Source organism: Dendronephthya gigantea, unplaced genomic scaffold, assembly GCF_004324835.1.
Source record: "Dendronephthya gigantea isolate DGI-Jeju-01 unplaced genomic scaffold, DenGig_1.0 000514F, whole genome shotgun sequence".
Classification (NCBI taxonomy): Eukaryota; Metazoa; Cnidaria; class Anthozoa; order Malacalcyonacea; family Nephtheidae; genus Dendronephthya; species Dendronephthya gigantea.
The window spans coordinates 8,939-20,946 of record NW_021163524.1 but is presented as its reverse complement, the minus strand read 5'-3'; the positions used below and the strand labels follow the sequence as shown (position 1 = coordinate 20,946).

Genomic DNA, 12,008 nt, shown 5'->3' with positions numbered 1-12,008 from the left:
TGAAAAGAAACTTAAAGATGCCGAGAAAGATATCAAAAGTTTGACCTCACAACTTGTTGCAGAAAGAGAAGGGGAAATCCAACGTGGATTCCCTGGTAACCATGGGCGTGCTTCTACTTCCGAAGATAATGTTCGATTCATTCAACCATGCCATCCTGATGATGAACTTTGGCTGTTGGAACAACACTGAGATTCACCTCCTCCGGAATTAAGAGCCATTGAAGGTGTTTTTTGAAGGGGGGGGGGGAATAGATGTCTGTGACGAACTGGCTTTGAGTTTTTGTCTTATAATAGATATGTTTAAAATTTGCATAGTTTTAGATTTTTTTATCTTTTTGTGGTATTCTTCATATTGTTCGTACTTCGCGTAACCATTGGGCATCCTGCTGCCCCATCAAAATAAAAATCACTCTTACCCAAATAACATTTCAGAACTAATAAAGTAATAAATCACTTTGGTTAATATTTTGTTGCAAAATTGTATTCATGTAAGTGTCCATGGGCGGTAAAATCGACGGTAAAACGTGAAAGGACCTGGGCCCGACATTCAAAATGGTGGTGTTTTCAAATAGGAAATATAACATCGACTGTTTATTTTATACTTTTTCTTTGTATTGTTTAAATTTTCGATGCAAGAACCACTAAACGCTTCCTGAAGTGTTCATCTTCAATTTAAATATGATTCGAAATCGTGTTGAAGATTTTAGCGCTCAAAAACAGATCCCAAGAGTTGGACAGGAAGCAATGTTCTTGGTATGAATATAGTAAACTACGATCTTTGATCACCGTTAATCGCGAATGTTGCGTAGTTTATTGGTGCGGTGATTTAAAGATTTTCTGCTTTCAGGATCAAATCCATATATCTTTGCAAAAACCTATTCCTGAACGATGCGAAGATGTCAGAAGAATGATACAGGAATGGAATATCAAGGTATCAAATCATTCAAAATTTGACATTATGTCAAAATACTCCTGGTTTTTATTAATATAACGGCATCGAAGCAATCTGGCAAAGAGCAGTTCATTAAAATTTTACTTACAAATAATATGTTAATGTTGCTTGTAGGCACCCACCCCTCCCTTTGGAAAAGCCCTTGCGCTTTATAAGCCTGACCTATGAAAGCCACACCTATTTTAAGTACATTTCCTCGTATCTCCCCTTACCCATTTATCACCCCAAAGTAGCCCCTTATCATATATATGCCCTGTTCTTCAACTTTGCCGAAGACCTGTTCTATAAGTACTCCCCAAAGGCTTTCCCTCTCCTTCTTCAAACTGTAACAGCTTCGTATCTGAAGTTCTCCCTTATACAATACCCCCAGGCTAAAGTTCTCTGAGGTCCCTCCTTTATCATGGCTCCCACTTTGAACCTCCCCTTCAAAAAGAGAGTCTCTTTCTCTAAGCATCTCCTTCAATTTAGGCCCGGCAACCCCCTGACTATATACCATTGACCCTGAAAACTCCCCAATTAGGGCCTACACCCCTATGGGGTCTCTAAGCCCTGGGGGAAATATGATACAGTACAGTATCTTAGGTATGATATTTTTATTCTTTAGGATCTCCATGTATTATACCCCCATCTTCTTGCAAGTATTTTCAGCGTGACTCCAGGGAAAGGCTGGGCTCTACACACCCCACACTCCAGATAACTGGAGGCTTTCCGTCATTTCCTCGGTCCCCATGGTCCGGTGTGGAGTCTAGTTGAAAAACTCGACAGAGATTCTTTCCTTCGATATGAGTTTCCTGTGATATGCTTGCCAGTAAGTTGAAAGTGTTTTTCAAATCAAGAGTAATTCTCAAGTAGGACCAGTTTTGACAAAGCTTTGAATGAGCTATATGTCACCTTTAGGAATTCACAACACAAGTACCATATTTTATCAGCTGTAAATATTAGGAATATAAACAAAAAATACATTGTAGGTTAGACATTGGGTGCTTTCTTTATACGGAATAAACGGCCAGACCGGTTCTGTTGTATTTCTGTACTGGTATTTTAGAGTGTTTCAAGAACTCTGCATTCACATATATCGTTATTTACATCTGCCTAGCACAGAAAATGCAGTTTCACAACTATATTCTTAACGAAATACTTTATTTCAATTCAACATATGACTGATTTGACCATTTTGACCGCTTAAAGGAAAGGCCCAAATTGGTTCTGTTTTTGTTTACGAATTTTCCCTGTCAGCCTCGTTCGGTATCAGAAAGACGTAACATCCTTTTGTCTACATGCAGGGTACATAAATCGCAAATGTTTAAGCACTATTTCTGCAGGATAAAAAAAAATGTAATCTAAGATTAGCATGCGAGATTGGAGCCCGACCTTTCGACGTATAAACGGTATAAGTGCATTTGTTCTTGTCTTCAGTAAGTTTGAGGAAAGTACGGAGCAGAACATAAACGTATGTTTTGTTTTGTGATTACTTTATATAGAAACCAACTCAGCGTCTGTTTACTGAAGGAATCATTTCAACAATGTATTATAACAAAGTCCAGTTTAACAATGACAGCAGAACATCATTAGTTTTAAGCACAGGTATATAGCGCCATCAGCAAATCTTGTTGTTGGGTTTTAAAAAAGAGTGTAATTTATCGCTTGTTGCTTCTGGACTTCGCGAAAAATGCGACTTAAGACCACACGGACAGACTGGACGCGATGCGAATTTTCAACTTTTTTTTTCCCAAAAGCAAATAAATTTTGAATATTTATAATATTTTTGGAGATTACTTAACAATAATGCATTTTGACTGCTCTGGCGTCCATAGATTCAAATTTTGATCCCAGAATTTAATTTTTATGCTTCTGCATGAAAACTCAAAATTCGCGTCGCGTTGCCGCATCGCGTCCGGTCGACCTTTAGCTAAGATCGAAGAAGATCAATATCAAAGCTTATTCACGCAATTCTAATTAACCTTACATAATCACCGCTTTAGTTACTTTTTTGACCTGGGCTAATTATTTGTAAAACTGACAGATTTTTCCAATCCACAAAATATTATTACCCCATACACCTATATCAGGAAGGAAATCGTATCGGAAATCGCCCAAAAAAATGCAAGTAAAAAGGTCATTCCAATCATTTATGGAATGATATATAACAGAATCGTTGCTTTCTCCAATTCTCTTGAATTTATCTAAGTATACATCAGATTTACATCTAGTATTATACGTACGAATATCTTTATTCAGTAGAAACTTTGAATCTAAATCGATTAAGTTATTCATAACACATCTATGGAACTTGCGTCTTTGGTCGAGTTTCATTAACCCCAAGGTTTGTTTTGCTTTTGCTTCCGCCGAAGAAGAATCATAAGGTCAATCAAGTTCAAGAATTGCTTTAGCGGCTTAGTTCTGAACAATCTGCAACGTGTTCATTAATACAGTATTGTTCTTATCACCCCGCACAAAGTCTCCATAAACAAGAACACTTAGAACAGGCAATATCAAGGCATTGTACAAGGTTATTCGAGCTTGATGTGGTAACAAAAAAATGTTTTAACAAATTTCCGCCAACGGTTAAACACATTTTATTCTAAACAGATTTAAAACTGAAGGTCTTGCAACGCTATTTTTCTTTCATAGGTGCTGTGGAATATTTTCTCTATCAGTTTGCATATTTCATAACGCAAAGTAGCTCACCTTGGGTGAGTTCACTGTCATGCTTGGAATAGTTCTTATGCTTTTAAATGCGAGTTTCGTTAACTCTCATTGAAGAGTTTGAAATCAGTGTTTCTTTACTTCTTTACAGGACAGCACCAGAGCGGCTGACCGAAGCCATGACACAATCTACACGGCTTTGTTCTCAGAATTCTTGGAGTATTTTCTTCCATCGCAAACCATGACATTACCAGCACATTCGTCTGGAAACAGGCACAGCAGCAGCCGAAATTGACGCCAAGGAAGTACTTGTAAGTGATCTGTGAACTTACAGTGTGATTAGAATGTACACATGAATCGTAGACTCGTAGTACAAAGTGCATAGATGACGACGCTATTAGTTTTTCAGAACTAAAGAAATATTTCAGAACTTAAATCTATCAAAATATAGACCATAGACCTTTTGCATTATCGACTATTTTCTGCTTGTAGTAGTCTTACTAGCCTTAAAATGTAAGACAAATGTCGCTTCGCGCGAAAAATATCGCTAGTGGAAGACCTGCTTAATGCAAAAGTTCTATTATTTCGAAGCCGTTATAATACAGGGCTTTTATGATTGTGTTTCACCTGGCCAAACCATTCAGTGCATCTAACTGAATTATTCGTAGGTATCTTGAACAGCGTGATCTCTCAGAGAATGGTAATACATATTCATTAAGGGTTTTCCCTAGAGCTTCCACTCATTACGTAAGGTGTAGGAAGAAGACGGGAGAAAAGTGTGCTATAATTAACCTACCATAGCATAGCATAGCAAAGCAATATAGTGTTATGACAAAGCAGCGCGAGTGAAATGGCAAATAAGGCAGCTGCTTGCTCTCGCTCGAAATCAGATCGAAATCTAGATAACAGCAAATACAAGAAAAGATACGAAGAGTTGGTGGAGATTAACCATGGCTGGAAACAACAATACGAACGGTTGAAAATGCAATGTGAAGCGCTTTTGGATGAGAAAAATAGAGAAACCGAAGGCGAAAACTGTGATTTAAAAATACGTAACAATCAACTAGAGTTGCAAGGAATATCATTGGAAATGAGAAAAAAGGAGACAGTTGAAGCTTTGAAAGCTCAACAACAACAACAACACAAAAAGGTAAATGCCGAACTCGTTTGAATTTTTTGTTTTATTTTTAGCCTTGCTTCTCGTAAGTCAGATGCTTTAAAAGCATCGTATCCCAAACACCCAGCAATCCTGGTCAAAACATTGACGACACTCTGTGTTAATTCACACTACAAGATTGCAGCTACATAAATGATTTTACCAGACGTTTTTTATTCCCCATACAGTTTCCATACTCGATAATACTGATCTTATGCGCCGAACCTGATGTTGAAGAGCTAAAGTCTCTGTTATGTTCATTTGCATTAAATTCGGCACATGAAAAGTTGAAACGGCCTGACGTCTGAGATTGGCTTATGAATGATCTTCACAATCATACGGAGCCTATTTCAAATGCCACAAATGCTGGCCTAAATTATATTTGCTGGTAGAAATACTGTAGGTCGCATTCAGGTATTCAGCACATGGTTGATTATTTTTCTACTTCGTTGAATGGTTAATTGTTTTTCTACTTTCGATTCCAAGAAATGATGGAATGCGAAATATTCATGGAATGCACCAATTGATTTTTAGCAGTGAATATTAAAAAAGCAGCCCACTGACACTCTAAAAAGTCTCTATATTTTCCGCTGGCCATGATTTGTAATGAGAATCGGTTTAGCGTAAAACTGCTGATGTCATTTGCGGACTGCTGTAATTTGACATTTTCAGCATGTAACGTTTCAATTATAAACCCTATCAACTGAAGCTGATTTCATCTTAAGAATGGCCTAGCATTTCGCAACATATAGGCACGTATTTGTTTGGCTGGCCTGGCTTACGAGGCTGTATGGAAATATGAACAGTCAACAAGATATATATAGGACACTACACGGTGGTGAGTAAATATGGACTTTACGCTCTCGTGTCAAAAAACAATATCTCACTCGTTCGCTGCGCTCACTCGTGATATATTGTTTTTACCACTCGAATATAAAATCCATATTTAATACCACCGTATAGTATCCTATATATATCTTGTTGACTGTTCATATTATCCATACAGCCTCGTAAGCCAGGCCAGCCAAACAAATACGTGCCTATATGTTGCGAAATGCTAGGCCATTCTTAAGATGAAATCAGCTTCAGTTGATAGGGTTTATAATTGAAACGTTACATGCTGAAAATGTCAAATTACAGCAGTCCGCAAATGACATCAGCAGTTTTACGCTAAACCGATTCTCATTACAAATCATGGCCAGCGGAAAATATAGAGACTTTTTAGAGTGTCAGTGGGCTGCTTTTTTTAATATTCACTGCTAAAAATCAATTGGTGCATTCCATGAATATTTCGCATTCCATCATTTCTTGGAATCGAAAGTAGAAAAACAATTAACCATTCAACGAAGTAGAAAAATAATCAACCATGTGCTGAATACCTGAATGCGACCTACAGTATTTCTACCAGCAAATATAATTTAGGCCAGCATTTGTGGCATTTGAAATAGGCTCCGTATGATTGTGAAGATCATTCATAAGCCAATCTCAGACGTCAGGCCGTTTCAACTTTTCATGTGCCGAATTTAATGCAAATGAACATAACAGAGACTTTAGCTCTTCAACATCAGGTTCGGCGCATAAGATCAGTATTATCGAGTATGGAAACTGTATGGGGAATAAAAAACGTCTGGTAAAATCATTTATGTAGCTGCAATCTTGTAGTGTGAATTAACACAGAGTGTCGTCAATGTTTTGACCAGGATTGCTGGTGTGGTGTTGGGATACGATGCTTTTAAAGCATCTGACTTACGAGAAGCAAGGCTAAAAATAAAAAAAAAAATTCAAACGAGTTCGGCATTTACCTTTTGTTGTTGTTGTTGTTGTTGAGCTTTCAAAGCTTCAACTGTCTCCTTTTTCTCATTTTCCAATGATATTCCTTGCAACTCTAGTTGATTGTTACGTATTTTTAAATCACAGTTTTCGCCTTCGGTTTCTCTATTTTTCTCATCCAAAAGCGCTTCACATTGCATTTTCAACCGTTCGTATTGTTGTTTCCAGCCATGGTTAATCTCCACCAACTCTTCGTATCTTTTCTTGTATTTGCTGTTATCTAGATTTCGATCTGATTTCGGCGAGAGCAAGCAGCTGCCTTATTTGCCATTTCACTCGCGCTGCTTTGTCATAACACTATATTGCTTTGCTATGCTTATGCTATGGTAGGTTAATTATAGCACACTTTTTCTCCCGTCTTCTTCCTACACCTTACGTAATGAGTGGAAGCTCTAGGGAAAACCCTTAATGAATATGTATTACCATTCTCTGAGAGATCACGCTGTTCAAGATACCTACGAATAATTCAGTTAGATGCACTGAATGGTTTGGCCAGGTGAAACACAATCATAAAAGCCTGTATTATAACGGCTTCGAAATAATAGAACTTTTGCATTAAGCAGGTCTTCCACTAGCGATATTTTTCGCGCGAAGCGACATTTGTCTTTACATTTTAAGGCTAGTAAGACTACTACAAGCAGAAAATAGTCGATAATGCAAAAGGTCTATGGTCTATATTTTGATAGATTTAAGTTCTGAAATATTTCTTAGTTCTGAAAAACTAATAGCGTCGTCATCTATGCACTTTGTACTACGAGTCTACGATTCATGTGTACATTCTAATCACACTGTAAGTTCACAGATCACTTACAAGTACTTCCTTGGCGTCAATTTCGGCTGCTGCTGTGCTCTGTTTCCAGACGAATGTGCTGGTAATGTCATGGTTTGCGATGGAAGAAAATACTCCAAGAATTCTGAGAACAAAGCCGTGTAGATTGTGTCATGGCTTCGGTCAGCCGCTCTGGTGCTGTCCTGTAAAGAAGTAAAGAAACACTGATTTCAAACTCTTCAATGAGAGTTAACGAAACTCGCATTTAAAAGCATAAGAACTATTCCAAGCATGACAGTGAACTCACCCAAGGTGAGCTACTTTGCGTTATGAAATATGCAAACTGATAGAGAAAATATTCCACAGCACCTATGAAAAGAAAAAATAGCGTTGCAAGACCTTCAGTTTTAAATCTGTTTAGAATAAAATGTGTTTAACCGTTGGCGGAAATTTGTTAAAACATTTTTTTTGTTACCACATCAAGCTCGAATAACCTTGTACAATGCCTTGATATTGCCTGTTCTAAGTGTTCTTGTTTATGGAGACTTTGTGCGGGGTGATAAGAACAATACTGTATTAATGAACACGTTGCAGATTGTTCAGAACTAAGCCGCTAAAGCAATTCTTGAACTTGATTGACCTTATGATTCTTCTTCGGCGGAAGCAAAAGCAAAACAAACCTTGGGGTTAATGAAACTCGACCAAAGACGCAAGTTCCATAGATGTGTTATGAATAACTTAATCGATTTAGATTCAAAGTTTCTACTGAATAAAGATATTCGTACGTATAATACTAGATGTAAATCTGATGTATACTTAGATAAATTCAAGAGGAATTGGAGAAAGCAACGATTCTGTTATATATCATTCCATAAATGATTGGAATGACCTTTTTACTTGCATTTTTTTGGGCGATTTCCGATACGATTTCCTTCCTCTGATATAGGTGTATGGGGTAATAATATTTTGTGGATTGGAAAAATCTGTCAGTTTTACAAATAATTAGCCCAGGTCAAAAAAGTAACTAAAGCGGTGATTATGTAAGGTTAATTAGAATTGCGTGAATAAGCTTTGATATTGATCTTCTTCGATCTTAGCTAAAGGTCGACCGGACGCGATGCGGCAACGCGACGCGAATTTTGAGTTTTCATGCAGAAGCATAAAAATTAAATTCTGGGATCAAAATTTTGAATCTATGGACGCCAGAGCAGTCAAAATGCATTATTGTTAAGTAATCTCCAAAAATATTATAAATATTCAAAATTTATTTGCTTTTGGGAAAAAAAAAGTTGAAAATTCGCATCGCGTCCAGTCTGTCCGTGTGGTCTTAAGTCGCATTTTTCGCGAAGTCCAGAAGCAACAAGCGATAAATTACACTCTTTTTTAAAACCCAACAACAAGATTTGCTGATGGCGCTATATACCTGTGCTTAAAACTAATGATGTTCTGCTGTCATTGTTAAACTGGACTTTGTTATAATACATTGTTGAAATGATTCCTTCAGTAAACAGACGCTGAGTTGGTTTCTATATAAAATAATCACAAAACAAAACATACGTTTATGTACTGCTCCGTACTTTCCTCAAACTTACTGTAGAGAAGAACAAATGCACCGTTTATACGTCGGAAAGGTCGGGCTCCAATCTCGCATGCTAATCTTAGATTACATTTTTTTTTATCCTGCAGAAATAGTGCTTAAACATTTGCGATTTATGTATCCTGCATGTAGACAAAAGGATGTTACGTCTTTCTGATACTGAACGAGGCTGACAGGGAAAATTCGTAAACAAAAAACAGAACCAATTTGGGCCTTTCCTTTAAGCGGTCAAAATGGTCAAATTGGTTATATGTTGAATTGAAATAAAGTATTTCGTTAAGAATATAGTTGTGAAACTGCATTTTCTGTGCTAGGCAAATGTAAATAACGATATACGTGAATGCAGAGTTCTTGAAACACTCTAAAATACCAGTACAGAAATACAACAGAACCGGTCTGGCCGTTTATTCCGTATTAAGAAAGCACGCAATGTCTAACCTACAATGTATTTTTTGTTTATATTCCTAATATTTGCAGCTGATAAAATACGGTACTTGTGTTGTGAATTGCCAAAGGTGACATATAGCTCATTCAAAGCTTTGTCAAAACTGGTCCTACTTGAAAATTAGTATTAATTTGAACAACCCATTCAACTTACTGGCAAGCATATCACAGGAAACTCATATCGAAGGAAAGAATCTCTGTCGAGTTTTTCAACCAGACTCCACACTGGACCATGGGGACCGAGGAAATGACGGAAAGCTTCCAGTGATCTGGAGTGTGGGGTGTGCAGAGCCCAGCCTTTCCCTGGAGTCACGCTGAAAATACTTGAAAGAAGATGAGGGTATAATACATGGAGATCCTAAAGAATAAAAATATCATACCTAAGATACTGTACTGTATCATATTTCCCCCGGGGCATAGAGACCCCATAGCGGTGTAGGCCCTAATTGGGGAGTTTTCAGGGTCAATGGTATATAGTCAGGGGGTCGCTGGGCCTAAATTGAAGGAGATGCTTAGAGAAAGAGACTCTCTTTTTGAAGGGGAGGTTCAAAGTGGGAGCCATGATAAAGGAGGGACCTCAGAGAACTTTAGAGTGGGGGCATTGTATAAGGGGGAGCTTCAGATATGAAGCTGTTATAGTTTGAACAAGGGGAGGGGAAGCCTTTGGCGAGTAATTATAGAAGAGGTCTTCAGCAGAGTTGAAGAACAGGGCATATATAAGATGAGGGGCTACTTTGGGGTGATAAGTGGGTAAGGGGAGATACGAGGAAGTGTACTTAAAATAGGTGTGGCTTTCATAGGTTGGGCTTATAAAGGGCGAGGGCTTTTCCAAAGGGGAGGGTTGGGTGCCTACAAGCAACATTAACATATTATTTGTAAGTAAAATTCTAATGAACTGCTCTTTGCCAGATTGCTTCGATGCCGTTATATTAATAAAAACCAGGATTATTTTGACATTTGAATGATCTGATACCTTGATATTCCATTCCTGTACCATTTTTCTGACATCTTCGCATCGTTCAGGAATAGGTTTTTGCAAAGATATATGGATTTGATCCTGAAAGTAGAAAATCTTTAAATCACCGTACTAATAAACTACACAACATTCGCGATTAATGGTGATCAAAGATCGTAGTTTACTTTATTAATCATACCAAGAACATTGCTTCCTGTCCAACTCTTGGGATCTGTTTTTGAGCGCTAAAATCTTCAACACGATTTCGAATCATATTTAAATTGAAGATGAACACTTCAGGAAGCGTTTAGTGGTTCTTGCATCGAAAATTTAAACAAGATACAAAGAAAAAGTATAAAATAAACAGTCGATGTTATATTTCCTATTTGAAAACACCACCATTTTGAATGTCGGGCCCAGGTCCTTTCACGTTTTACCGTCGATTTCACCCGCCCATGGACACTTACATGAATACAATTTTGCAACAAAATATTAACCAAAGTGATTTATTACTTTTATTAGTTCTGAAATGTTATTTGGGTAAGAGTGATTTTTATTTTGATGGGGCAGCAGGATGCCCAATGGTTACGCGAAGTACGAACAATATGAAGAATACCACAAAAAGATAAAAAAATCTAAAACTATGCAAATTTTAAACATATCTATTATGAGACAAAAACTCAAAGCCAGTTCGTCACAGACATCTATTCCCCCCCCCCTTTTAAAAAACACCTTCAATGGCTCTTAATTCCGGAGGAGGTGAATCTCAGTGTTGTTCCAACAGCCAAAGTTCATCATCAGGATGGCATGGTTGAATGAATCGAACATTATCTTCGGAAGTAGAAGCACGCCCATGGTTACCAGGGAATCCACGTTGGATTTCCCCTTCTCTTTCTGCAACAAGTTGTGAGGTCAAACTTTTGATATCTTTCTCGGCATCTTTAAGTTTCTTTTCACACATTTTCATCTCTTTTCTTAATTCTTCGCAAGATTTTCTTTCCCTTTCAAAGTTCCCCTTGTAAAAAAGCAACTGACATCTCAATGCTTCAAGTTGTTCTTCCAGCCGTGTCTGTCTGCTTGCGTCATTAAGCCTACGCAGCGACGAAGAAGCTGTAACAAATATCGAAGTTCGTCTAAGTTTTTTGTTTGAAATAGAATTCACACAATCGCACAGCGATTATTTTAAAATAGTCGAAGTATTTTAAAATAAGCGTAATTGAAATGGTATGCGTCTCAGTGTCCCGTTCTAGAGGCCCAGCAAATATTGCAATCAAGTAGTTTTGACATGGATATGGTTGCAATTATTCGAAGTTACAGTTGTAAGATATCTATTTTTAAAGCAGTACACGGAGTAAAGATCAAACCGTTTTTGCGGCGCTGAAGCCTAGACGACACGGCCGTGAGTGCATTTAATAGATTGTACATCACGTGCAGCGCATATCGGGCGATATATCAACTTAATTTTGTTCCCAACTTCCAAGGTAATTTTCGCAACAATTAGCTATTTACAAGTGTGCTCAGATCTTGATTAGATAAAAGCACACTTGAAAACAGTTGAGTGGTTTCACAATCACTTTGGAAGATTCCAGAATTTAGCGTTTTGCATGTCTTCTGTTTTTAACTACTCCAATCTTGAGTTTACAAGATGATGTTATTTGG

General features: G+C 37.6%; 1 protein-coding gene and 1 long non-coding RNA gene across 2 annotated transcripts; one reads left to right on the top strand and one right to left on the bottom strand.

Annotated features, from left to right (window-relative positions):
• Positions 1 to 626: 626 nt before the first annotated feature.
• LOC114543668 lies at positions 627 to 3,843 on the top strand. The gene is made up of 6 exons (XR_003690154.1): positions 627 to 753; positions 848 to 931; positions 1,557 to 1,760; positions 2,434 to 2,536; positions 3,584 to 3,645; positions 3,750 to 3,843. It is a non-coding gene; the product is annotated as an uncharacterized LOC114543668 (long non-coding RNA).
• A 2,910-nt stretch (positions 3,844 to 6,753) lies between these two features.
• On the bottom strand, positions 6,754 to 9,655 carry LOC114543671 (sphingomyelin phosphodiesterase 4-like). Its single transcript, XM_028562557.1, has 5 exons — positions 9,549 to 9,655; positions 8,777 to 8,879; positions 7,661 to 7,722; positions 7,396 to 7,556; positions 6,754 to 6,816 (listed from the first exon to the last, which is right to left on the bottom strand). Exons 2-5 carry the CDS (start codon positions 8,835 to 8,837, stop codon positions 6,801 to 6,803), a joined length of 300 nt encoding a protein of 99 aa, XP_028418358.1. The 5' UTR covers positions 8,838 to 8,879; positions 9,549 to 9,655; the 3' UTR covers positions 6,754 to 6,800.
• Positions 9,656 to 12,008: the final 2,353 nt, after the last annotated feature.

Excerpts from the sequence above, each read along its gene's own strand:
- LOC114543671 (XM_028562557.1), bottom strand. The coding sequence starts at position 8,837 with ATGTATTATAACAAAGTCCAGTTTAACAATGACAGCAGAACATCATTA. Across the intron at positions 7,723-8,776 it reads ATCATTAGTTTTAAGCACAG|GTGCTGTGGAATATTTTCTC; the intron begins GTATATAGCGCC and ends TTCTTTTCATAG. Across the intron at positions 7,557-7,660 it reads CGCAAAGTAGCTCACCTTGG|GACAGCACCAGAGCGGCTGA; the intron begins GTGAGTTCACTG and ends ACTTCTTTACAG.